Source organism: Nelumbo lutea, chromosome 8 (assembly GCF_056320005.1).
Source record: "Nelumbo lutea isolate HS-2025 chromosome 8, American lotus-T2T, whole genome shotgun sequence".
In the NCBI taxonomy this organism is placed as follows: Eukaryota; Viridiplantae; Streptophyta; class Magnoliopsida; order Proteales; family Nelumbonaceae; genus Nelumbo; species Nelumbo lutea.
This window is the reverse complement of record NC_142691.1, coordinates 3,236,261-3,263,468: the sequence shown is the minus strand read 5'-3', so window position 1 is coordinate 3,263,468 and position 27,208 is coordinate 3,236,261. Positions and strand designations below refer to the sequence as shown.

Below are 27,208 nucleotides of genomic sequence, written 5' to 3'. Positions count from 1 at the left end.
ACCAAGGAGTGGTAAAGTCATTCTCCAAAAGGACTTTTACAATGAGTCCGTCAACTTCTAAGATAGAAGTCTTCAAATCCAATGCTAGTTTTTGGAAGATATAAAGGCCCGTTTGGTTTGTGGGAATAGGGGTATGGAATCGGAATCGGAATGTGATATTTCGATTCCAACTGCTTGATTGGACGGAATCAGATTTCCATTCTCATTTTTACTAGAATGACATTTTCCTATTTGAGGGAATGGCCATTTCCTACCTTTTCCTCGGGAATGAAATCCCGTTTTTATTGATTCTAATTCTCATTCTCATTTCTGACTGAACCAAACAGATTATGAGAATAGACCATTTTGATTCCGATTCCAGAAGATTTTGATTTTAATTCTGATTCTAACTGCAAAACAAATGGGCCCTAAATCATCTATCCTTGTTGTTTGACAATACTAATACCTTAGTAATCATCTAACCTCGTATGCCTAATGTTTCTAGGAGTGCAAGCTGATCTGCGTACGGGCTGATTCTTAAGCTTTAATTAGGTTGTTCTAGCTGAGATGCTTTGAAATAGACCTATTCAGGGGCTGAGTTTCGAGCTCCATTTGGGCTGGGCTCATTAGAATTATGGCGAAGCTTGAACCCGATCCATAAACAACCCTACTTTAAAGAAGCCATTTAAAAAGGTTCGTAAAGGAGAGCCATTTGGCAGAATCTTTCTAAGTGGCAGCTTTTGGCTTTACAGGGTGGTCCAGGACCCACCCAGAGGCTTATGATCAAAATTCCCTAAAACCTGGAAAATTCAAAAGAAAAAACTTTCCACTGAATCTTCTTTAAAGTAATGCAGTAACCTTCCATTACTTTGTATGAGACCTTTGTATGTCGTCTTTTTGATGATCCATTGAAGCTGATTCGGGTTTTGGGGCTTTGGGCTAAAGAAGCCTCTGTTATGGCTCTAAAGGTATGTATGGACCAATTTTTTGTCTTCAGTATCTTTTCTTTTTGAAATTTAATAGGAAATATAAGAATTAGATATAACTTTATATATGTGAGAATAAAGGTTGGATGCTTTTTCTTTTATGATGTATGCATGCAGTAGCTTTGTACTGCAGCACTCAGCACTCAGCAGCGTCTTTTTTCTTGAAACTTAACAATAAATACATTCGGTTTGTTGATTCCTCAGTATACATAGGCTGCGGCCAAAACATCTAAACATAAAAAAGAAAAAAGAAAAAAAAAAATCTAAAGATATGGTTGATCGTGGGCCAAACCAACTTAGCCCGAGACCGGATCTGCTCCTCACACAGGGTACCTCACACTGACTTCACACTCACATCCTACTATGCATTGGGAATATCTCCTGTATTTATAAGTTATTATTTATGGGAGATGTTCCCAATGCATGGTGGATGTGCCTGTAAGGCGCCCATGTGTGAGGAGCAGACCCATTCTGCTTAGCCCCTGCAATAAGGGACATAGCCCAAGCCTAGGCTTAAGTCTATTTGAAAGTTCAGGTCATGTTTAAGCCAATTGGTGAAAACATGGTATATTTTTACTCTATTAGTAAGTAGCACATGCTTTTCTTGTGGCAATTTTAGATGACGAATAGTAATAATTAATATGTTTTCAAAACTTTCAACAGTGTTTTATAATTTTGTATATAAAGATGATTTTTATTTATTATACTTATTTTTTGTTTAATATGATGAATATATGAAATTATATATGTGATCAAATGATTTCTATAAAATTTATTCATTTTTGTAACTTTTTTGTGTTTTTATCTTTTTTATTATTTAATTATGACTTCAAGAATTAACATATTTGACTTAAAAAGATTAATTATTAACCTACCACTAAACATTAAAACAATTTAACTTTTGGGTAAGTTTTGAAGGGTTGACAAATTTGATCCTGAAAGGTTAAATTGTTGATCCTTTATCAAATAGGAAAACATATTAATTTTTGGGTTGGCATTATATTTTGCATTTCATTTTAATTAATTTCTGTTTTTATTTTGTGTCTTTTTTATTTTTTAAAATTTTTATTATTTTTTTCTGACATCAAGGGTTAACACATTTAACACAAAAAGTTGAATTATTCACTCACCACCAAATTAATAAGAGAATAATTTCATTTTTGGTCCAGTTTTAAATTTCGTATTTCATTTCTAACATCAATAAAACTGATGAAGGAAGATTTGGCCCGACCTCTCTATTATGTGACACGTGGCAGAAACAACAGCTCGGCAAAAGGGGCCAAGCCTAGGCGGGAACAAGGGGACAATTCGTCGAACTGACCCTTGTAACAGCTCGGGATACACTTCACCGAACTGACCCACCTTGTAACAGCTCGGGATACACTTCGCCGAACTGACCCACCTTGTAACAACTCAGGATACGTTTCGCCGAACTGACCCACCTTGTAACAGCTCAGGATACGCTTCGCCGAACTGACCCACCTTGTAACAGTTCGGGATACACCTCACCGAAACTGACCTGCCCTATAGATACCTCCGAGCTCAAGACCGCCTCGCTCAGCACTTCGCATCACCTTCTGGGCACCAAAACCAAACAAGTCGTATCATGCCTGACACTAGGGAAGTCCGTGCCCGAGGGCGCCACGCCTGACTGACTTGGGATCTGACGTTTGGCAGCAGCACTCTAAACGGCCACCTGCCACCGCCATCTCCAGTTAGACGGTTAGGCAGTGACAGTTCTGTCTCAGCAGAAAGGACGACGGCTGAATTGACAAGCACAAGGGTAATCATACCCAATCTGACAAGGGCCTCGAGACGAGTACACGAAGTGACTATAAGAGCCCCCTGCCCCCCGACAACGGAGGTATGCAAACTTTGCGCTATCTGGTACTACCTTGCTTTTGAAGGATTCTAACTTGAGCTTCGGAGCCTCTACACCGGGTTCCCCCCGAAGCTCTCCCATCTCCTCCGTTTCAGGTTCCCTGCTACCCCGTTCGGAAGCAAGGCAGCGGACAGCTAAGACCAGCCGGATTGCGCTCCATCAAAAACGATTATTATTTATCACACATATTTTTATTTAATATAATTAATATATAATATTAGAAATGTGCCCATTATATATATATATATATATATATATATATATAATATTTGTAATTTTTAGCTTTATTTCCATTTTAAAAGTTCTTAGATCCTGTCAAATGGGTAATGTAATGAAAACCCCATTCAATCAATACCGCATGGCAGGGAAAGGTGACAAAGCAAGGAAGAGTTGGGTTATCCTTCCCACAGGCCACAACCACCTCACAGCACATTGCAGCCCTACATCTGTCAAATGTTTTCATTGATAGGGAGATGTTCCCACTACATTGATGCAAGTGCTGTGAGGTTGGTGCAGTGGCGGAATCGATCGGGAATTTTCTTTCGTGGGGCGCAAATTAAAGTTTTAAACAAGAAAATGAGATAGGGAACTCAAGAAATATAGGGTTTAAGGGAAAATGGTGATAAGGTTTTGATTCAACGTCTATCTTCTTAGTAACTGCATATAAATAATGGTTTGATATGTTCCCACTACATACTTGCAAGTAGGGGTGTCAATGGACTACTTTTGGATTGGACCTTGTTCAACTCAAAATCAGTGGATCAGTAAGACTTAATGGTCTAAAATATTGATTGGATGGTGATGAGTGTGGATTTGGCCCTCCAATGATATTGTGACACATGGCGCCTTGGAACAACTAGGTGACACCTGGAATCACTTTGGCAACAACTTGCCTTAGCTAGGTTGATGGTGTCCCACTTGGCGGACTGGTACAGGCGCGACCTAGTGGCCTGGCCCTGGCGCAAGATGGTCGTCTGGCACAGGCGCGAGTTGGTAGCTTGGCATTGGCACGACCTGGCGGTTTGGCCCTGGCGCGAGTTGGTAGCCTGGCATGGGCACGACTTGGCACATGCATCGACCTGGCGACTTGCAAGATGTGCTTGCCGGCGAATTCAACATGCATATCCAAACACTCCCACGATCCTTGGAAGTTGGCCCATGTGCCGAACGATCCGAAGGGTGGTCAACGTGCATGGCGGTTACCTCAAGGAATCTCGAACCACTTAAACGACTTCTCAGAAATCTCGGATATGGTGCGTGAAGCCCACGCCAAACAATGCCTATATATGGGCACCAACCCCAATGACATGGGGGGCAAGTAAGCATATTCTACCTCTCACACTTTGCGATTTTTAGCTCGGAGTCTACTATGAGAGTACTGACTTAAGCATCAGAGCGACTTCGCCGGGTTAGCCACCCCGGGTCCTCTGACATTTGGTTCCTTGCAGGTCTCTAAAGAGCAACAAAGCTCATCAATCCAACTCAGCACCTAGGCAGCCCGACACCTCATAGGTAGCTCGGTACCTGGTCAGCCCGGCACCTCACAAGCAGCTCGACACCTAGTTAGCCCGACACCTCACAGGCAGCTCGACACCTCACAGGTAGCCCGACACCTCACGGGCATCTTGACACCCAGGCAGCTCGGCACCTCACAGACAGCTTGGCACCTGGTCAGCCTGACACCTCATAGGCAGCTCACCACCTGGTTAGCTCGGCACTATAGTCAGCTCACCACCTAGCATGCCCAACTCAATTCAGCTCGACAGTCAAAGTTCTCTACTTCGGCTTGAGTCATCGACCACTTGGAAGTAGACCAAATGACGAGGTACTTAGCCAAAAAATCAATACATCAATAAAAATCGATTCATCAGATTGGATTGGACTGGTCTATTTATAATAAATTTATATTGGATTGAACCAATATCTGATACATTGATAGAAGATAAGAATATAAGTGTCAATGAACCATATTTGGGTTACTTGAAACAATACAAGTAAAAAATAATAAATTATTAATTAATAAATGAAATGATTAAAATTAAAAAATAATTAATGACTATAAAAATATTGAAATAATTAATAATTACTAGTAAATTTAATAAAAATATTAATAAATTAATAAAAAATTATAATTAATAATTAATAAAAATAATTAATAATTAATAAATAACATAAGTAAATTTAATAAAAATATTAATAAATTAATAAAAAATTATAATTAATAATTAATAAAAATATTATTATTATTCACCAAATGACTACTATTGCATGTTGTAGTGACGGTGACGGTGGTGGGAAGACAGGGGAGGGAGAGAGAGAGAGAGAGAGCTGCCGCTACAACTTGTAGCGACAATGGTGGGAAGACAGGGCAGGGAGAGAGAGCGAGAGAGTGGCGGGAATATAGGAGAGAGAGAGAGAGAGAGAGAGAGCAGCGGTGGCACAATTCTATTTAATTTACATGAAGGACAAAAACATGTAAAATTAAATTTTCTTTGAGGGCATTTATGTCTTTTATGCACCTCTGAATTAGGTTTGAGCGCATTAAGCGGTCTCCCCGCTTCTTAGAAATTGAGATCTGAAATCCAATTTCAGGTATATAATAAGAGGCCATACCAAACAAAGAAGATGTTTGAAAAGCAACATTTTCAGATCCAGACATCTGAAAAATGCAATCAAACGCCACCTTAGTCACTTCATCCAACTTTGCTGAAAACCCTAGAAAGGTCGTAGTACCTATGAAACCCATACCACATAGCCTCAATCTCTAGAAGCATGATACATGATGAAGGAAGATTTGGCCTGACCTCGTAGTTACGCAACGTGGCAAAGGCAACAACTCGGCACAACAGCACGCCTAAGGCACGAGCACCAAAGGGAGGAACTAGCGGTCCGAACTCCCTACCAGCAGTCCGAACTCCCTACTAGGAGCCCGAACTCACTACTGGGAACCCGAACTCTCCCTTCAGCCCCAAGCCAAACCCAAACTGGCATGCCCTATGGCAGTTCGAAACACACCTCACCGAACTGGCCTGCCTTATAGCAGTTCGGGACACACTTCACCGAACTGGCTTGCCTTATAGCAGTTCAGGACACACCTCACCGAACTGGCCTGCCCTATGGCAGTTCAGGACATACCTCCACACTCAAGACTTCACCTCGCTCACCACTCCAGCACTTCGCCTCCAGGACGCCAAACTAAACATACCGTACCATGACTGACACAGAGGAAGTTTGTATCCAAAGGTGGCGCACCTGACTAACTTGGGATCTGATACTTGACGACCGCACTTCAAAAGGCCACCTGCCACTGCCACCTGACACCGCCATCTCTAGTTACAGAGATGGCTCCGACAAGGAGCAATGGCGGTTCTGTCCCAGTAGAAAGGATAACACCCGAACTAGTAGAAACACAGAAGTAATCATACCCGACCTGACAGAGGCCTCAGAGTGAGTGCGCAAAGTGGTTATAAAAGGCCCCCTACCCCCAACAACAAGGTGCGTGAACTTTGCGCCATCTGGTCTTTATCTTGCCTTTGAGAGAATATTAACTTGATCTTCGGAGTTATCTCACCGGGTTCCCCCTGGAATTCCCTCATCTTCTCCATTTCAGGCTCCCCATTGCTCCAGTCAGAGGCAAAATTGTTGACAGCTAGGACCGACCGGATTGCGCACCATCAATACCCATTTCTTCGGTTTTTAGGGTCTAAGAGATACACCATATGAAACCTTCTTGAACTTCTCCAACCTTGGAGAAGCTTCCTCATCAATATTGACAATTTATTTATCAGTCCACGTCACTATGCCTCTCCTTGCTCCAAACCCCATTTTCTCCTAAATTGTCTCTAATTCCTATCTATCTCCTAAATCATCTCTAACTCCTATTTATCTCTTAAATTATCTATAATTTAGTAGAGAGATTCCCACCCAAGCTATCTTTAATTCCTATTTATCATCTCCCCCACTTTTTTATCTACATCTATCTAAAGAAAGTGTCAATTTAAAAAATTTATAATTATTTAAATATTATAATGAAATTATATACTAAATTTAAAATATTTATCCAAAACACAAATTAACTATAATAGATTTAATAATACTAATATTATTAATAATTCTATATTTTTACAAAATTCATAATGAAATTATGTAGTAAGAATATAAATTATAATTTTATGAATTATTCAATTTAAATGTTATTCAAATAATAAAAATGTAACACTAAAAAACAAAACATTATTTAAATATTTCAATAACTAAATATCTTAAATAAAAAACATTAAAAATAGCCAAATAATTACATAAGAAAATATTTAATGTTACATAGTAACATTAAAATAAATAAAAAAAAATAATGATTTTTTTTAAATTTTTACATATTATTTAAAAATTTAAATAACGAAAATTTTAAATTAACTAAATTTCAAATAGTTAAAATAAAGAAATTATGTAATGAATTAAAAAATCTTAGCAGTAGAAAAATAATTATAATAGATTTCATAATATTCATATTAATAATAAATTAATATTTTACAAAATTAATGAATTACACAATAATAGTACTAATTATAATTTTATGGATTATTCAATTTAATAAATAATTAATATTTTAAAATTTTAAATAACAATATTATTTAAATAACTAAATAATATTTTAAATAACCGATTCCACTTGTATCAATTAATAATTATAGAAAGTAAATTTCGGAAATATAATATTTATTAGTAATAATTTTACAATAATAGTGTATATTCGTTATATATTTATATATATTAAAATTAATATTTATTTTATTTTCTGTAATTATTGATGTATTTTTTGATAAATATGTTTTCAATAATTATTTACAAATTTATTTTTATTTTGTTATTTAAAAAATTGTCAATCATTTTTGGAGATTGAACATCTATTATTTAACTTTTAACTTTAATTTATCATATTTATTGTATTTTTGTTATATTTTTTTATAGTTTGTTGATTAATATTTATTAGTGATTGAACTATTATTTGGGATTACATTATTTATTGACTAATTTAATATAATTTCAATATTTATTGTAATTTTTCAATTATTATATTTTTATTAGATATCTATTGTATTTTCATTATAAATTTATTTTCAATAATTGTGTATTTTACTATAAATTTTTGATAATTACTAGAGATTAAACTATTATTTTTTATTAGAAATTCGATTATTAATTTAGCTAAAATTAGGATTGTTCAAGGATTGGTTCAGTTTGGTTGTAGGTTGTTTCACCAACCAAATCGAACTGGTTGGATTGGGGGTTTGTCATTTGAAACAGATTGACTATTAGTGAAAACCTGCTAACTCGGGTTGTTTATGTTTGGTACTATTTTCAGTTTGGTTTGTTTGTTCAAAAGAGTTAAACTTAAATGTTAAATTTAAATTTAATAAATTATAATTGTATTATTAAAAAATAAATTTATGATATAAAATATTTTAGAGTAAGAAATATGGAAATTTCCCACTTTCTCGTATTAAAAAACTATAATTAAAATAATATATATATCTATCTATATATATATATATATATATATATGATCGGGTTGGTTCAGTTTTGGTCAATTTACAATTGGGCAAATCGAAACTGACCTAACTTGGTTGAGTTGGAAAGTTGTTAAATCAAAGCCAATCGAAAATACTAAAATACCGACCAACTTAAGTCAAGTTCAATTGAATTAATTATTAACAAGTTAAAATATGAAACAATTATATACTTTTATGTATTTTTATTGTTTAATTTTCACTTAACAAAGTTCATACATCGCATAGTGCACCATTTAACCCCATTGGTTCAAAAGACTGCCTGTTTGCTAGAACCTGCAATTTCTGCATGCAACATCAAATTTTTACCATTTAAAATGTTGTGTTTTTGTCCCTTTTGGTCTGCTTCTTATGGGGTAGACTTAATCACAATGGACATATAGCACAACTAAATAACATCTCTTTGCTGCTAATAGTCACTCGATTCTTCAATTCTTGATGTTTTTTTTTTTTTTTTTGGTCGTTAATGAATTACTTTTCATTTCTTTTTTTCTTCTTCTATTATAAAGCGTTTGAGGATAAATTATCTGGGTATTTATAATCCAGATGAGATTTCAACAACCTAGATTTGGTTTTCCTTTTTCTACTGAAAACTATCTTATTTTTCGTGACTCCCCAACTTTCTTTAATCAAAAGAATTTTCTAGTTTGTATCTAGTTCAGAATTTTTGTAAATTTTGTTGCAACCTAGAGTTATTCCTTCTTGAATCGGAAAGGAAAAAACAATTTTTTTTTTTTTTTTCAGACAGTTTTGTTTCTCTCGTAAATTTCGTTCAGTGGTGAAACTAAAATGATCTTCTTCATGCAAGATATTGAAACACAGAATCATTGACCAACGTTCTTCGTTTAAGCAAAATATTAGAACAAGGAGTCATTGGCCAATAATTTATTTTGAAAAATTGAAGAATAAAGAAGAGCAAAATGAACGACAAAAGAATAATATTGGGTTTTAAAAAAATTCATGAATTGTGATGGAATGTTAATAAACTCTAACAGCATGAGAGGATTTAATCAATTGTTGGAAAAATTGGGAATAAGTAATTTAAGACAATATATAAACACAATGGGTATAATTAATCAAATTTACTATAAATTAGGGATTATTTAGAGATTTGGCCAATTTTGATTCAGTCCCCCAATTGAGGTGGGCGGGCTGAAAGGGCTGAACGATAAAAACCGTACCTATCCATTTTACAGTAATCCAGCAATCGCCAAATTCGCCATCACCATCGGGAGCGGACCCTAACCTCTCGGTCCTGTGAGTTGTGAGTCACTGAGTTGAGTTCTGGCGTTCGGACTTGGTAGTTGGCACTAAGGTAAAGAGAGATGCTTTGTGGTGCGAGAACTCTACGGTCACTCTCCTCTACTGCTCCCTCCTCCTTGTTCTTCAAGCCCAAGCCCCTTCCTTCTTTTCCTGTCAAAACCATCTGCTGTTCGTCTTCAATTCTTCCCGCCGAAATGACCATTGAACACATAGTTCTCTTCAAAGTCAAGGACAACACCGAGCCTTCCAAGATCAACGCCATGATCGGTGGTTTGAACGCCCTCACCTCTCTCGATCAGGTTCTTCACCTGTCCGCCGGACCCATCTACAGAAACCGATCTTCGGCCCTCAACTTCACCCATATGTTGCACAGTAGGTACAGAACCAAGGAGGATCTCGCCGGCTATTCTGCGCATCCCAAGCATTTGACCGTCGTGAAAGACTCCGTTTTGCCCATATGCGAAGACGTCATGGCCGTTGATTGGGTGACCGATGATCTCGATGGCCCGATTGTTCCCTCGCCTGGCTCTGTCATGCGGGTGACTTTTCTAAAGTTGAAGGAGGGCTTGGGAGACGGAGTGAAGGGAGAGGTTTTGGGAGCTGTTGGAGCTGTTAAGGACTATGTTGGTTCGATTGACCAGTTTAGTTTCGGCGAGAATTTCTCCCCTGCGAGGGCAAAGGGGTTTTCAATTGCTTCGCTTTCTATTTTTCCTGGATCAAGTGAATTGGATTCTCTGGATTCGAATGAGGAGGCGGCGAAAGTGCACAAGGAGAAGGTTGGGGATTCACTGGACAGTGTGGTCGTGGTTGATTATGTTATCCCGCCGCCACAGTCTGCTAACCTTTGATTGATGACTTTCGACGATCAGGTCTAAATTTACTATTTATACCCTTCTCCTGAAACTCATTTTCTTAATATCCCCCCTCCTTTCCCTTTTGTTGTTTAAATTTAGACTTAAGAGTTCAGATTCTGCGCTGTGCTTCATTTTGATGTAATCAATAAAATGTGGATATAGAATCAGTTTTTCTGGTTCTAAACCATTACTTGATGACTTCTTTCATAATATTTCTTTCTCCATTTCTTTTATGCGCGAGGAATATCGATTATATTCGTGAGGTTGGTGTCTTTTACTGTTCACTAACCTCCCTTGATTTCTTGGTGAAAAAGTTGACCTCACTTCTTCGCCTGATTGGTTGGATTTGTTAGCGTGTATCAGTGTAGCTTTTATTTTCTTTTAACTATCCTCCTCCTTACACTGGTCCTTTTCCTGTGCTATTATTCTAGTATTTATATTATTATTTTCTCATTATGACTTGGCATAGATCAGTCTTCCTGTAATTATTGATTTTTGTGTCTGTGTTTTATGATATGCAGCTTATCCTCGATCTCATCCTTGATGAGAAGCTCACACATACAAGTCCTTTACTTTTCTTTTGAAGTCTATGTTGGAAGCCTGTTAGTATATACATAATCCATGCACTATCTTTGTTTTGTTTTTTGAACAAAACAAATGAGTAAGCTACTTGTTAATGCAGAATTAGTAAATAAGCTGTTTGCTTTTTATACTTTACGAACTTACTAGGCTAAGGAATGATTAAAGGTATATTTAGCACAAACAAGCTGACTTTCCACTGAGCACTGGGATTGAGCTTTGTGGTGTTCTTTAAGCAAGTGCATCCGGTGACCTATTGGTTATTATAATGGTGCAGTCTTGTCTGTTTATATTCTTGTGGAAGAAATCTACAACTGAACTCAACAGAGCCTCGTTCCAACCATATGGGTCTGTCTACATGAACCCTGTTCCACCATTCTGTTCTGCTCAGTGCCATGTTGTGGAAGAGAAGAAAATTGGTTCTTGTAATTTGATTTATTTCTTGGCGCAGGGGGAGGGGGGCATTGCTTGGTATAATGATAAAATTTCAGGATGACAAGTGTGAGAACATAGATTTGAGTTTGTGATTGGCCACACTATTCTAAAAATGCCAAAGGTTAAGTCCATATCCAGTGCATTCTTCCTAAGATCATGTATGATCATTGTTGGTAATAGCCCCTAGTTTCAGTGATATTATAGGTTCTTCAATTATCTCTCCAACAAGCCAATGATTGTGTAATTTGGAAATGGGTTAAGTGGGTACTGGGTAGATTTAATAAGGATTTAGATCTCCCTTTACAAAGTCCAAATTAGAGTAGTAGTTGAAAGATTCAAATCTAGGACCTAAACAACTTTTCACTTTTCCAAATCTCCCTTTACAAAGTCCAAATTAGAGTAGTAGTTGAAAGAACTGGACCTAAACAACTTCTCACTTTTCCAAATCTAGGATTGACCTTTAGGTAACCCATAAAGACACTGGGGAATGGACTCTGACTTCTAAAACAACTCAAAGTAACACTTAACTGATCCTACTACAATCAAACGGACCAAAGACAACTCCAAGGAGTCTTGTAAAAATAGAAAGATTCAAATCCCATTAATAAACAGACATGGTGACACCCTATTAATTAGCTTCGACTCACTAAACATATTAAATTTACAAAACCGTGGTCTCATTATGTATATAACTCAAGCAGCTATCTAATGGCATCAAAATCATGCAAAATGGATGAACCCCTGCTCTTAAGACACTACCAAACAGTGTGAATTTGGAAAAACTCAAAAAATACTAAAATAAGAATCGCCCAGAAATTACTCATAAAGAAGAGAAAAAGAAAGAGAAGAAGAATCACCCAGAATTTATGAAATTGCTATTGGTTCAAGAATAAGAAGAATATGGATTTCTTCTTCAGTGGGAATTTTCCTTTCTTCAGTTCCTGCATCAGGAAGTGTCTCTTCAATTTTATGGTAAACATTATTAGTCATGTCTGGCTTCACAGTGATCCTATCCAAAACTCATTTGTCAATTTCATGTTACGTCTCCAAGTCTATAGTATATGGCAACAAACAGGAGCAAGGTTTAGCTGAACACTTTGGCTGTTCAGCAGGCTGTGGAACCAATGATAAGGTTCCACGCCTGTAATAAATACATGGGGCCTGCACCTTTCACAGTGGGGCTCATGAATTTATTATGATGTGTAACCTCATCATTGGCTCCACAGCCCGCTGAACAGCCAAAACGTTCAGCTAATCCGAATTCAACAAACAGAATGGAATGGTGAAACAGTATTCATGTAGCAGGCTCCATTTAGTTGGGACAAAGCTTAGGTGATCATGATGGTGACCTCCAAGCCTACAGTTATGTTTTGAGAGTTCTTTATGAGTAAATGTGAATGCATTTCACTTAAGTGATGTTCTTTTTAGGGGTGTTCATTATGTGGTTCAAAACTGAACTGAAACAAAACTCATTATACGGTTGAAATAGATGTTATGCACATGCCTAGGCATTGAGCCTGGGTTACTACTTACTAGACAGTTGGTATAAACAAGAGCATTTTGGGGGTAAGGTTAGGAGGATGCCCCTTTTGTTTATTGACCCGATTGGTATTTATATTCCATAAACAATTTGGGGTGGTGCATGTTATGTTGCCCGAAAGATTAGAACCTCGATTATTTTAAACCAAATAATTGTTTAATTACTTTATCATCTCATGGTTTTATTTGCAGTTTAAAAGTATTTAATTAATATACCGACAGAGACATGGATACTGGAAACAGTGTGTGTGGTATGACTATTTCCTAACATCCTGGACATGGTTATAGGCACAACTATCCCATTTAATATGCTCATATCATGCTTTTATATCTAGTTTTGATGCTAAGTACCGTTTCTTAGTACTTATTAACCTGCTAAATTTAATTAAACTTCTGACATAAACATTTTTTGTAAATGCCATTTTGCATATTATACAAATGTTGATTCTATAATTCAGATCGTTCATCTTAAGAAACTTCAGATTTGCTATGGCTGGATAGATCCTGTTGAAGTTTAGTCTTGTATTGGCATTTCTCTTTCTATTGATGAATGGTCATCTTAATTGTTATATTTTCTGTACAGGGAGAACCCCGTGAGCCTTGTATAAGCAAAACCATCCTCTTTGGTTTCGAACGTCAATCTGAGACTGAGACTGAGACTGAGACTGAGACTGAGAAGAGGACTATTTGATATCCGACGATTAGTGCTTTGCATTTTCAGGAGATGACTTAAATTCTATCATAACGGAAAGACATGAATGATATCGGAAGAGCTTTGACCAAACAAAGCACCCCGTGAATTTTGATAATGCCAGTTGATTTGCTGAGAGTTTTTCCGATATTATGTCTTTTCCACATGGGAAAATGCCTATCAACGGAGAACGGACGCTTTAATTTTTCTACGGCATCGGCCACCAGCGCTTAGGCTATATGGTCGAGACCGTCAAATCCAACTGAAATTGTTGGTCTGGTCTGGTCTGATCTGACTGTTATAAGTCTTGGCTGGGTGCAAATTTGCAAAGCCCATTACTGTTATTGATGAAAAAGGATTAACCGAATTTGATAACTGTTTTACTCTACACTCTACACTCTACACCAGCCATAAAAGTGCATATAGCACCATTAATCACTTCTCTCTCATTTTCATTTATGGCTGGTCTGGACTATTAAAACTGTATTGTCCCGCATCCAGTAAAAAAGCCATCAAATTTGGTTAATCCATTCTCATATCTGATTAGGCCAGGGCACATTTGACATCTGTCGCATGTAGGAGATTCCACGTCAGACCCAGCACGTGTAGCCTGTTCTCCTTCCTTTATTTTCTCTCTGTGTACTATTAGGTCAGTGGTCGCTATTCCTAATTGAGCCCAATTGGCCTACATTTTATTCAATCATTAACTTGAAGGGCCCCCCACTTTTTATGGTCTACTTGAAGCCCATTGGATTATTCAATTTTAAACGGCCCATAAGACATCGCGGTTCAACCTTATGGACCGTCAGCGTCACCGTTCACCACCTGATGAGATTTGGTTTTAAAATTTTAAAACCTTGCCTGAGAAGGTTCCTCTGACGGTGCTAAGCATTTTGCTTGTAGGTCGCTGCGATCATTAATTATTTGTAGTTTTTGGGTTTACGTAATACGTTTGTCCTGGCTGTGTTAGCCAATCCACTGGATCCAAAAGCTTCAATTCTCTTGGAGCTGATGGAAAGTGAATGTTCTAATTAAGGAGATGTGCAATCCACACAAGCTCTGTCAACGTCTACCCACATAACATCGCAGCTACACATGGGAGAATATCTCATCCTCCTAAATAATATTATGCAGAGGGAGATGTTTCCAATTTACAGGGGTAGTGTGTTATGGGTAGATGTGGGCAGATTTCTCATGGGCAGGAGATCTGGAGTCCTGTTCTTTGTGCGTATCAATACTTTAAACCATGTATATGATATAACTTTTCTGAAAATAACAAGTTGTTTCATTCATGTTTAAACCATTAAAGCGCAGGGGGGAGACTTTGCTGGGGTGCATGTGTAAGAATGCATAAAATGAAAAGTGTCATATTGGAAAAAGAAAAGAGATTTGAGGGACTTGTATGCAAGGATTGACTCACAAGTCACAACTTAATGGTTTAAACTTTTGAGTAAGTAGTGTCTAATTCTTGTGTGTAAAATGTAAATCATATACATGTGTAGGAGGTTTGAAATGGAACCTATGTCTCATTGCCAGATTGGATTAATTTTTCCAACACCAAGGGTGAAATTTGGGGTAGTTGAAGAATGGAAATAGATGCAATCTAATTAATTAACGTGTGCAAAGGAATCAAGTCCGAATTTGTTCCTCACACCAACCTCACAACATGTTCCAACTGCACATCATAAACATCTCTCCTACTTGTACATTGTTATTCAAGGGAAGGTTGGTGTGTGGTGCGCTGTGAGTAGCAAATCCCATTGCCAAGAGTTAAGTGGCCGTTTGGGGTCCGGGATGTGACTTTTGGCATTATGAACTGGGCCTCACACAAGAATGCCAAAAGCTATATATTTGGTAAAAATCTGAAAATTCGACATGAACTTTTCTGAACACCCAAATCACTAATCAAGTATAAAGATAACTTCAGTACACCGGCGTTCAATCACCCCAGCTCAGACCTCCCAAAGGTTGTTAAAGGATGAATAGGTGCAATCTTAATTAACTAACGTGTGCAAAGGAAGCTGTCTCTCGTCGCTAGATTGAGTTAATTTAGGCATTATGTTCCACATCCCAATTTTTCATCCATTGCAAAAATTCATGGTTAGGGCCTGTTTACATTCTATTTTTGATCCCCTGCTTCACACTTCCTAAAAGACTGAAACCTATTGTCTGTTTCACATTTTAATATTTTTGTCAATAGAATATTAATTATTTTACTTACTTTTTTTTTTTCAAAATTTTAATGTTTTTATCAATAAAATAATATTTTAAATATTTAAAAAATATATATTTTAAAAATTTAATTATTTTTATAAAAATTTAATATTTATTGGTTAATATTAATTCATTGATGTATTTTTTTAATATATTTATCATATAAAATGCAAAAAATAGTTATTTATGATTAACCGTGTAGATCATTCATAAAATGTATATGAGATACATGGAATAAAAAAATATTCACACAATGCCTATAGAACGCCATTGTGAGTGTGGACTGGTCTAGTCCACATAACTTGTCTACATTTCAAAACAATTGTGGACTGTGGTGTGGCGTGGATTGATCTCTGCCACAAGGTGTGGTGTGGACCGGTCTATACCCACCAATTTCTCATCCACACTACAGAACACCCCCTTAATTTTTTCAACGTCAAGAATTAAATTTGGGGAAGTTGAAAGGAATTTGGATTAACTGAACACTATAGCTGTTTAGCAGGTTGTGGAACCAATGATAGAGGTTCCGCACCAGTATTAAATTCATGGCCCCGCTATAAAAGATGCAGGTCTTATACTCCTATGTGTTTAATTTTGACGTGGAACCTTATCATTGATTCCATTCCGTAGCCTACAGAACAACTAAAGCGTTTAGCTAAACTTTACCTTGCTCAGTTGAAAGATGGATAATTGTGAGTGTAGGAAGTTGTGTATTGTGAATTGTGATTATGAGTCGTGACGTTAAACATTTCCATGTGGACTGCGTGTGTTTGTAACACATAACAATTAAAGGTGTAAACTGGGCCATACCGCTCGTGGCCTGACACGGCCTGGCATGACTTTGGACCGACCCGACCTAACTTGATTTTGGACCGGCCCGACACAACAGCTCACGGGCCATGCTCGGCTCTATACGATGGTTCGTGCCATGTTGGGCTTGAGGTTTGAAGTCCACAAGCCGACAAGACCCAGCCCGCGGTGCAACCTAGCATGACCCATATATACTATTTATATATATTTATATATACATATACATAATATTTATATATATTATATATGATATTATATAAATTATAATGATATAATATTATATAAATTATAATTATATAATAATATATAGTATATAATATAGTAATTAAATAAACAATTATTTTCAATTTTATTATACTAATTTATTTAATTATTGTATATATAAGCAATTGTATACATCAAAATTCATATAAATTAAAATTTTAAGTTTTTTTCAAATTTTTTGAATAAATAGGCAAAAATAACTTTGGCCCGGTCCATGGCCAAACTTGGGCCAAGGCTTGGCCCACAGACCAGCCCGGCCCATAATATGACATGGCACGATATAGGCCCGCACGAGACTGGGCCGTGGGCCATGTCAGGCTGACCCCCAAAATTTTCACCGAAGAAGATGACACGCCTATGGCCATTGATTGGTTAACTCACACGTAGAGACGGGAATACTCTCCCCAATCGTAATGTAGGGAAAACTCATTTTCATCACATCCGACATTCACTCCGTTCGGTCTCAGCGCAGGCCAAGATATTTAACCATAAAGGCAGACAAAACACATACACATACATTTCATGATAATGTGCACCTTTTAACAAAATAAAAAAAAATAGAATAAAAGAATTTAGGAAAATCTATGGTTTGACCCTTTACTGCATAAATTCATAATATGTTGTATTCAATGTTTTCATAATAGATAGTCAATTTTTCGTAGTATGTTCCATCAAGAGCCCGGATTAACTGAGTTGGGTGGGATCATGTTGGAACGTTTTTCTTATTATTTTGTTAGGAGGAGATCCCCGGATCCCCACTCTGATCAACTGACTGAAATATAAATGTTGTGTTAGGGGCTTTATAATTAATAATAATGCTCCACAACAGTTATATAAGTTGATTTGTAATGTGACTGGGTATATATGAATTGAAATCAGCTCCCACAAGATAGTTTTTCACAATGTCCAACAGCATATTTCCATCGTGTATCAGGAACATCTTTCGATGATATTTCATCATTTCTAAAAATATCATCGGGAGATATTCTCAATACATGGAAGGGATGTGCTGTGGGATGTTATGGAAAAGTATCTTGTGGGGGGCTGATTTGAACTTGACATATATAGCTTATGGCATTAACATTAGTTACATAGCCCCTAACACAATCATCACGTTTAGCTAATTTGAAAGGCTTGTAAGTCATAGGCCCCGTTTGGCAACTCTTTCGGTAAGTCATGGCTAATTCCAAAGGCTTGTAAGTTATAGGCCCCGTTTGGCAACTCTTTCAGTAAGTCGTAACTAATCCCAAAGGCTTATAAGTCATAGGCCCCATCTGTTGGACCAAAAATCGGTCTTCTCCCGTTTGGCAAGTGAAAGCCCTCTAGACCAAAATATCGGACCCAAAAAAGACGATCAAAACCCAAAATGGGCGAATTGAAGCTTTCAAGATTATGGTCTTTATGACCAAAAAAATCGGTTGAATGAACAAAACCTCTTATTTCTCACTTCAACAACTCTCTGCATTGAGCAACGTACCAACGGTCGAACAAACAAACGAATGAACAAAAGCATTCGACACATGTATTCTTTTCTTTTTTCTTCCTTTAATTTCATTTGGTTTTCTTCTTTTTTCCATGGTTGCAAGGTGCCTTTCGGATTTAAGGTTTATCGTCTTCACCCAAATCCATGTTCTATATGCCATCAATTACTATTGATTTTTTCTTTTGTATATTTTTAGTCACATTAACAGGAATTTAAGTAAAATCTTTGTTTTTTTATACATTAATTAGGGTTCACCCAAATCCAATAGACCGTACAGATCCTCTGAATTGGATTTTAGTCATACTATCAATTGCTACTATTTCTTATTCCAGGTTGTCTATGCATTATGTACCAATTTGTTACATTTCTTCTACCAAAAAAAAGTCTGATTCTACATTATTCTAGTTTTATCTTTCATTAATTAATTGATGTCACATATCTATGCCAGGGCTGTTCATAAAAAGGCACAACCGATTAAATTGATAAATTCGGACTGATCTAATTTGAGTCGGTCGGGTTTTCATCAGTACCGGTCGGTTTTAGATTTGACAAATTTATAAACCGATATATCGGGTCAGTTTCGATTTTCTTATGTAAAAATCAAAGCCGACCCGAACCGAACTGAACCAATTAGTCTTCTAGCTAGTTCCTACTTAACTAGTCTTCTAGATTTATAGTTCCTTAACTAAATTGTATGTATCCTAGTTTCTATAGTCTTTTACACCAAATAGGCAACTAATTAGGCAATTACAAATAGAATTATATGTCATTTTTTATCATTATTTCTATAAAACAGTTTGATTTTCTATTTTATTGATAACTTTTGTCTTACTTGACACTTGGTTTTTACATGAAGAATTTATTGATTTTATTCTTTACATGAATTGAAATTCAGATTTATCTTGGACTCTTGAACAATAACTAATTCAGATTTACATGAAGATTTATCTTAGACTCTGAATTGAATTCAAATGGTTGAGATGATGGTCAAATAAATTTCCTTCTAGTTCTAGGTTTCTCTGTCCTTTTTGTACAAGAACAAAATCGAAACCGATCCAAACCGATTCAAACCGACTAGATCGAATTGATTGGAAAAACCCTAATAAACCGATCCAACCCGACCCATGAACAGCCCTAATCCACGCAACTTGTACTTTCGTACTCAATGTTCTTGGCATTCAAAACAAAATTGCACAATTAATGATTCCGGGCAAAATATATGTTCAATGCTGTCTATTGCTCTCTTCTCGCTGTGGTCCATATATGATGGAAAGTGGAAACAAGCACATACATAGATTGATGGGAGGAAGAAATTAACCTAATTCTCCTTGGTAAGTAGTTGAAGCACGTGCATAGAGGGTGTAGGTGTTCTGAAGTCTGAACCATTAAATCATCACACATAATTCCAAAGCCTGTCCAAACCAACTCTCTCATCGACTGCCAGGCTATGACCTCGTGTCTAAATTGAAGGCGAAAAATGACGATGTGAGCAATGCACAATATTAATTAGACTAAAAGTCTTAAACGTACCTCGCTTCAAACTTTGGACTAAAACCTCTCCATTGGGTCATGTCATCAGACAAACACGTCCCTTCCATTGTCAATTCTTTCCAATTAATTTGCACATGACATTATAAGTTGTTAATTTTATTTATTTTTTTTAAATGTCCAACTTTATCTTTTTGTGGTATTTAGATCATGACTTCAAAATCGAAGCAATCAAAGGCCCATTTGAGAGAATGGCAGATGGGCATTAAGATGGCAAGGAAGCGCCCTGAAAGAGACAAGAATGATGCAAAAGATTTTTTGATGAATTAAACAAAACACGTATAAAAGCAAAGAGAGGCCTGAATGAAATGACACGGACATTAGTTCTTGCTATGACAAAGTCTTCTGTGGTATGCTATGGCCTATGGATCAAAATCTCATGAGCATCCCTTTTGTGGGCTGTGTTGCTGGTCAGGTCCCACATGGTAGGGAGCTACAATTGCTGGATTCATCTTTGTTGGAGGCATCTAACCGACTTTTGGTTAGAGTATCAGTTAAAATATCACATTTTAATGATTCCATTAGTAGAAAGTCTGACAAGGGAAGTTTTATATCAGAAAATTGAAGGGAGGTTCAAGTCTTTTACCCTATTAATTAATGTATCGCACGGTAGGGCTAGTTTCGCTCTGACAACATTCAAATGGACAAAATTAGTGAAACCCTCATTTCCCACCTCAATGATAGATGCTTGGTTCATCTGCAGCCGCATATTTATTTTATTTGGGCTTTTGATAAATAAAAGGTTTTATATAAGGCCCTTATTGATTTGTTCATCTCATAATTTTTTATTGATTTATGTAATTAGAAATAATAAATAGGAAATCTATCAAAATATAAGGGGTAGTGTATTATACACATGGTGTTTTTGATAAATAAAATAAAAAGGGAGAATAATGGTTTAGTCTAAGATCAGAATTTTTAGGCCCAAAGTATTGATGTATAGAATAATATTTTTTGACATTTTGAATGTTTATAGATCTATAGTAGAATTCATAAATCTCCATTGGTGTACCCGTACTTTTTCAAATAAAAAATCACTAAATATTTACGAGATGTTTCAAATCATACTTTTTTTTTTTCAAAAAAATCTAATATATGTAGGTGGAAAAAGCCCACGTGTTCCTTAGTCCAAATACAATTTTATAATCGATAGATTTGTAGGGGTCCAACAGGATATGACTTTATCAATGTCAATATGAAACGTGTGGATCAGAATTGTGAGGTGTAAATATGCTTTCTTTTTTGACAGCTTTCATTTCCCTAATTTTTCTTTCAAGCCAAATATAGCCTTAATGAAAAGTGTTCAGATGTAATAGGCACGTTAGGTAAGCACAATCAGTGAGCACCTAATAGTTATGTGACACCTGTTCCAGCTAATGCACGTTTTATCCAAACATTTTTGCTCTGTTAGATAGGAATTATCTATTATTTTATAATCTTTGTAAAAATAATTAAAAGTAAAAAACAATAAAAAAAGAACACCTAAATGTGTTGGTAGTTGGAACTCATTGGACTTTCTCCAACCTTTTGTCGGGTAGGATTCTCCCACTTCTGGACCTTCAATTGCTGGTCGAAAGCATCAATTTAACAAAAATAAAGTAAATTATAATAATAAGAAATAGATATAATATAGGTTACTATGGGAATATTTTTTCTTGAACATTTTGTTTGAAAATTATAAATTGAAGTACATAATTTAATAAGTTTGATATAAAGTAAAAATTGGTTTCATCTTTATATCATATACGTCAAGGAAGAATGGCAAGTTAGAGAATTCAGTCTAGGCATAAGAAATATTCTCTAAAATTGCAACTTGTAATGTTTTATTATATATTAATTCTCTAAAATTAGAGCATTCACAAAAAATAAAAAGCTTTTAAGTAAATTAATAGTTTTTGTAGAAATTATCTATTTTAGGATACTTTATAATTAGCATAGATGAATTTTAATGCCTATGGTATTTGTCTTGTCGTTTTTGTTTATTAAGAGAGACATAAACTATTATAGTTTTGACAAGAAAAGATATAATTAATTCTGACAAAAAAGACATAATTACTTTTAAAAAAGGGTGAATCAATTTTCTAGGAATATGCATAAACTATTTAACAAATTGATAGAGTAAACACAGGTGTTTCTGACTTACAAATTTACAATAATCAGGGTAGTTTTCTTGACCTTTTGCACGCTAAAAAGCAACACTCGTAGCAGAAGTTTAGAACCCTCTTTACAATTGCAAACACAACGAATGAGGAAGAAGATGGCTAGGAAAAGCTTTGGTATGAGAGAACTAGGTTGTAGTTGTTGAAAGTTGGAATCAGAGAGAGAAACCTAAATGGCAGAAGGTTGGAGAGAGTCCAATGAGTTCCAACTCCCAACAAGTTTAGGTGTTCCTTTTTCATTGTATTTTATTTTTAATCAAGTCGAGTGCTTGCCCCAACCAACCAATTGCAGTGGCTGAAGGTCCAGAGGTGAGAGAATCCTAAACAACAGAAGGTTGGAGAGAGTCCAATGAGTTCCAACTCCTAACACGTTTAGGTGTTCCTTTTTTATTGTTTTTTATTTTTAATTATTTTGACAAAGATAATAAAATAATAGATAATTCCTATCTAATGGAGCAAAAGCGTTTGGATGAAAAGCATATTAGTTGGAATAGGTGTCACACAGCTAGACCTGTTCATGGGTCGGGCCGGGATTTTGCTCTTCATTAACAAGATTTTTTTTTCCCGAGCCCAAGCCCGACCTGACCAATGGGCCTACAACTCGGGCTTGAGCCCGGCCCTCATAAGAAGACCAAAGCCCGACCTAGTAGAGGCTGAAATGTAGGGCGGATGAGTTCACTGGTGGTGCAGCTGGCACCGGTGCCTGAGTTCGCCATCGCCGATGCTTGAGTTCACTGGTTCCTGAGAATATGCAACAATGCATGAGAATGAGAACTGCGAGAGGACAAGAGAGAGAGAGAGGAATGGTGGAGAAAGTGGGAAGATTCACTGCTAGAGAGAGGAATGACTGAGTTCACTAGTGGCGCGGCTGACACCGGTGCTTGAGTTCTCCGGTTCCTGAATCCTGAGAATATGCGAGTGCATGCAAGTGAGAACTGTGAGTGTGTGTGTGTGTGTGAGAGAGAGAGAGAGGACTCACCGCCAGAGAGAGAGAGAGAGAGATGACCGGTGCCTGAGTTTGCCGGTGCCTAAGCTTGCTTGTCACCTCTAAGACTGAGAACAATGGCTGCTTGCTTGGATTTGCGTCTGTTATTGAGAGCGAGAATGAGGAGAGAAAGATAAAAGATGAAAAGAGGGAATAGGAAAGGTTAATCGGCTAGGGTTTACAATAAAATACAAAATATCGGGTTGGGCCGGGCTTGGGCTGGGCTTTTGTGACAAATCTCGAGCCCAGCTAGTAAAATAGTTGGGCTCAAGCTTTTAGGCATGAGGTCAAGCCTATGGGCTAAAGTTCATGCGCAAGCCCGTCCGAGGGTCGGGCCGGGCTGGGCCGGTCTATCAAGCTACCCGACCCATGAACATGTCTACACATAGCTATTAGATGCTCAATCATCGAGCTTACCTAACGTGTGCCTACTACATCTGGACCCTAGTGAAAAAGGCAAACAAGGACAAAGTGAGATAAATGGCATGTCATGTCGAGAAAACTACCAAATAGAAAGGTTGTTTGGGAAAGTTTCCCATTAAATCTCATTCAACATTCAAATATTTTCAAAAGTACAAGGGGACATGTATAGAGGTGTAAATCGGATTGTACCGCCTACGGTCTGCATGACAAACTACGGGCCATGCTAGGCATGACACGATCATATGGGCCATGTCTAGCCTGGGGTTTTAGGTCCATGGGCTGGTATGACATGATACAATTGAGTGGGTCGTGCCAGCCCAACATGACCCATATATTTATACTCATATACTATATATAACATAATATGATATAATATATGTATATATCTTATATTATATAATTTATTAATATATATAATTTTATTATATTATTTCATTTTATCATTTCATATATAAACAATCGTATACACAAAAATTCATATAAAATAAAAATTTAAGATTTTTTTTTTTAATTTTTGCCTATTTTTTTTAATTTATGCTAAAATTTTCATTATTTTTTTTTTTCAAAAATTTTAAAAAACATGGCTTGTCCTGGTCCATAACCCTTGACACATGGACCAGCCTGACCCGTGGCATGGCACGGGTCATAGGCCATGCCGAGCTAATCCCCAAAATATCCCAAGAAAAAAAGCATAGGCTGACTCAGCCAGCGACACTGCACGGCCTGCACTTTAACGGATAGTATGCGGGCCGTGACATATTGGACCAGCACGGTCAGATTTACAGCTCTAATCCTGCAAATGTAACTATTAAACACCAAATTACTGTTTAGCTAGTTCTGAATATTTTTTTTGTCGATTAATACAAAATGTTAATAAGATATATGAGAATCACTTCACCTAAAAAAATTATATACAGGGACCATCATCGACGTTTTAAATCAAAACAGCAATTTGTACTGACAAAAAAAAAAATGTTTAATGTAAAAACAAAAATCTCTCACAAGTTTGTTGATGAAACCAAAATGTTCAAGGGTAAAGACAAAATCTATATTACAGTGATCTATAGATATCTGTCAGTTGATGATGATGTCTAAAATTCACATGGTATACACAGATAGAAAACCAAGATGATCCCAGCTAAAGCTAATAATCTATGGTCTTATTTGCAACACATGCCACAAAAACAAAAATTCTAGAATTCAACTGCACCTGGGTATTCTAATGGTATACAAACGCAGTAATCCACCTCAACTTGTTCTCTCTCTTCCATTTTTCCTTTAAAAAAAAATTAAAAAAATAAAGAAAAGCAAACATAAGACTAACTGAATTCACTCAATTTTTTTTTTTTAAACCCCAAATCAACTTTAGTTTCCTTTTTATTAGGAAATTAAATGTAATCACTCTCGATAGAGAAAATGAGTTTCCGTTTGAAAACCAGCCCGACGATGGCACGAGTCTCTTCTAGTAGTAGAATTATAAATAGGAGGTGAGACTGTTTGCTCTCTACACTCTCACAAACAAGTAGGAGAGGGTAGGATCCCAATTAAGGGAAAAATCCCCCAAGTGCCTACAAACTTATTCCAAGTCTGAAATAATTAATAGTCCAAATGGGTAGAAGCCCATGTTGTGTGAAAGAAGGCTTGAATAGGGGAGCATGGACAGTTTACGAGGATCAGATTCTCATTGACTACATCACCACTCATGGAGACGGGAAGTGGAACGAACTTCCTAAAAAAGCAGGTAAGCCGTAAGCCAACTGTTCTCTCCATGTATAACTTCTTTTCTGCTGTTGCTTTTATGGTTACAATATTTCAATTTTCATTGTGGGTGCGTCATATAATAATTGTAGGATTGAATCGGTGCGGGAAGAGTTGCAGGCTCCGATGGTTGAATTATCTGCGGCCAGGTATCAAGAGAGGAAACATTTCCACAGAAGAAGAGGAGCTTATCATGAGACTTCATAGACTTCTGGGTAACAGGTACATGATTTGCTCTTCCCCCGTTAACCAATGCTAGTTGGACTGAAGTGAAAGCCCCAAATAGAGAAGCTGAATGAAACCTATAGATTCTTAGTAAAAGCTAGTTAGTCCATCAAAATTCCCCTCAACATTGAGACCAATCTCCTGAAAATTGAAACCTCAGTTGTTCTAATTTGGTGGTTTGAATTGATGATGAACACTGAGAAAGGAATTGATGTGCTGCATGCATGCAGATGGTCGCTTATAGCAGGAAGACTACCGGGGCGAACAGACAATGAAATAAAGAACTACTGGAACACCAGCCTAAGCAAGAAGTTGCGAGCAGGTGATCAGACACCAGAAAAGCAAGTATTTATTAACAAATCCAAAGGCAAGAAGATGGTGAAAGAAGCTGGGAATTCCGCCTTAAGCACGTTGTCCTCCAAAGTCGGCCAAGAACCACCGCGTGTGATCCGAACCAAAGCTGTGAGATGCACCAGAGTCTTCTTTCCACCGCAACAAGGGAGTGAGTGTCATCATGTTGATGAGACGATGATCAATAAAAGGGAGGAACCTGCATTTTCTTCTTCTTCTTCGGGTTGCAACTGTACTCCGTCGACGTTGTCGTCAATAATCCAAGCAGACGGTGACTATTCGAATTTTCCGACAGACTTGGACATTGGCGAACTACTTTCTATGCCGGATTTCTTGCAATTCTGTAGTGAGGGGATTGATCATCAGGAAAATGACAATGTGATCATGGATAGAGAAGATTTGCCTTGGTTATCAGATTATCCCTTCTCAGCCCCTTATGAGATAATGCTTCCAGAATCAACGGATGATCGATGTAATACCTGAGAACTCTAAGGGATATATCATATATATGACGATACTGCACTACTGCTAGCTCGTTCAAAGCTATCTAGATAGCTAGCTACCAGCGGATCTTAATTTTGGAGCGCAAGACATTGGCTTAAAGAAATAATTTGGTTAAAAAAATAAATAATTTTGGAGCGGATCTTTTCTCCATTTGTAGAAGGAATAGCGCTAATGCATCTTATGTACTTGGTTAAAGAAATAAATTGTAGTTATATATTCCTACAATTAAAATTCGTCTTCGGCCAAAGTGATTAAGGGGATGTTTAATTGGAATCGTGGCTGTTTTTCATAAAAATGGTGCCACAATGGATCTACATAAGCATTTCAACCAACGCCCATGTATCTCATTGTTTGGTTTAGCTGATTATTAAAAAATTGGGCATGCCTCAAAAATTGGGACACCACCGATGTATGAAACGCCAAATTTGGTGTTTCATGCATTGGTGAACTGTTTCCCTCAAAGGTTGACTGATGTGTATCCTATTTGGTGCTTACCTATCAACACATACATGAAAAAAGGTGATGAAAATCACCTTACCAAACAGCATAATATTGCTCACTACCTACATGACAGAAGCATTTTTTTTGTAAAAATAAGTTTTTGAAACATGGGCATTTTTTCTTGAAAATTGGTCTCGATAAGTGTCCACGCTACCAAACACCATGTAAGCTTTTACTTTGGATGCAACAGACCGACGTCAGTTGTGAA

General features: G+C 36.8%; 1 protein-coding gene and 1 pseudogene across 2 annotated transcripts; both read left to right on the top strand.

Moving 5' to 3' along the window:
- The first annotated feature begins 9,537 nt into the window (after window positions 1-9,537).
- LOC148842212 (stress-response A/B barrel domain-containing protein UP3 pseudogene) lies at window positions 9,538-13,923 on the top strand (annotated as a pseudogene). The gene is made up of 2 exons (XR_016103329.1): window positions 9,538-10,546; window positions 13,668-13,923. The product of XR_016103329.1 is annotated as a stress-response A/B barrel domain-containing protein UP3 pseudogene (transcript).
- Window positions 13,924-25,167: 11,244 nt separating this feature from the next.
- Window positions 25,168-26,746, top strand: LOC148842211 (transcription factor MYB1-like). The gene is made up of 3 exons (XM_088959588.1): window positions 25,168-25,402; window positions 25,512-25,641; window positions 25,875-26,746. Exons 1-3 carry the CDS (start codon window positions 25,270-25,272, stop codon window positions 26,476-26,478), a joined length of 867 nt encoding a protein of 288 aa, XP_088815714.1. The 5' UTR covers window positions 25,168-25,269; the 3' UTR covers window positions 26,479-26,746.
- Window positions 26,747-27,208: the final 462 nt, after the last annotated feature.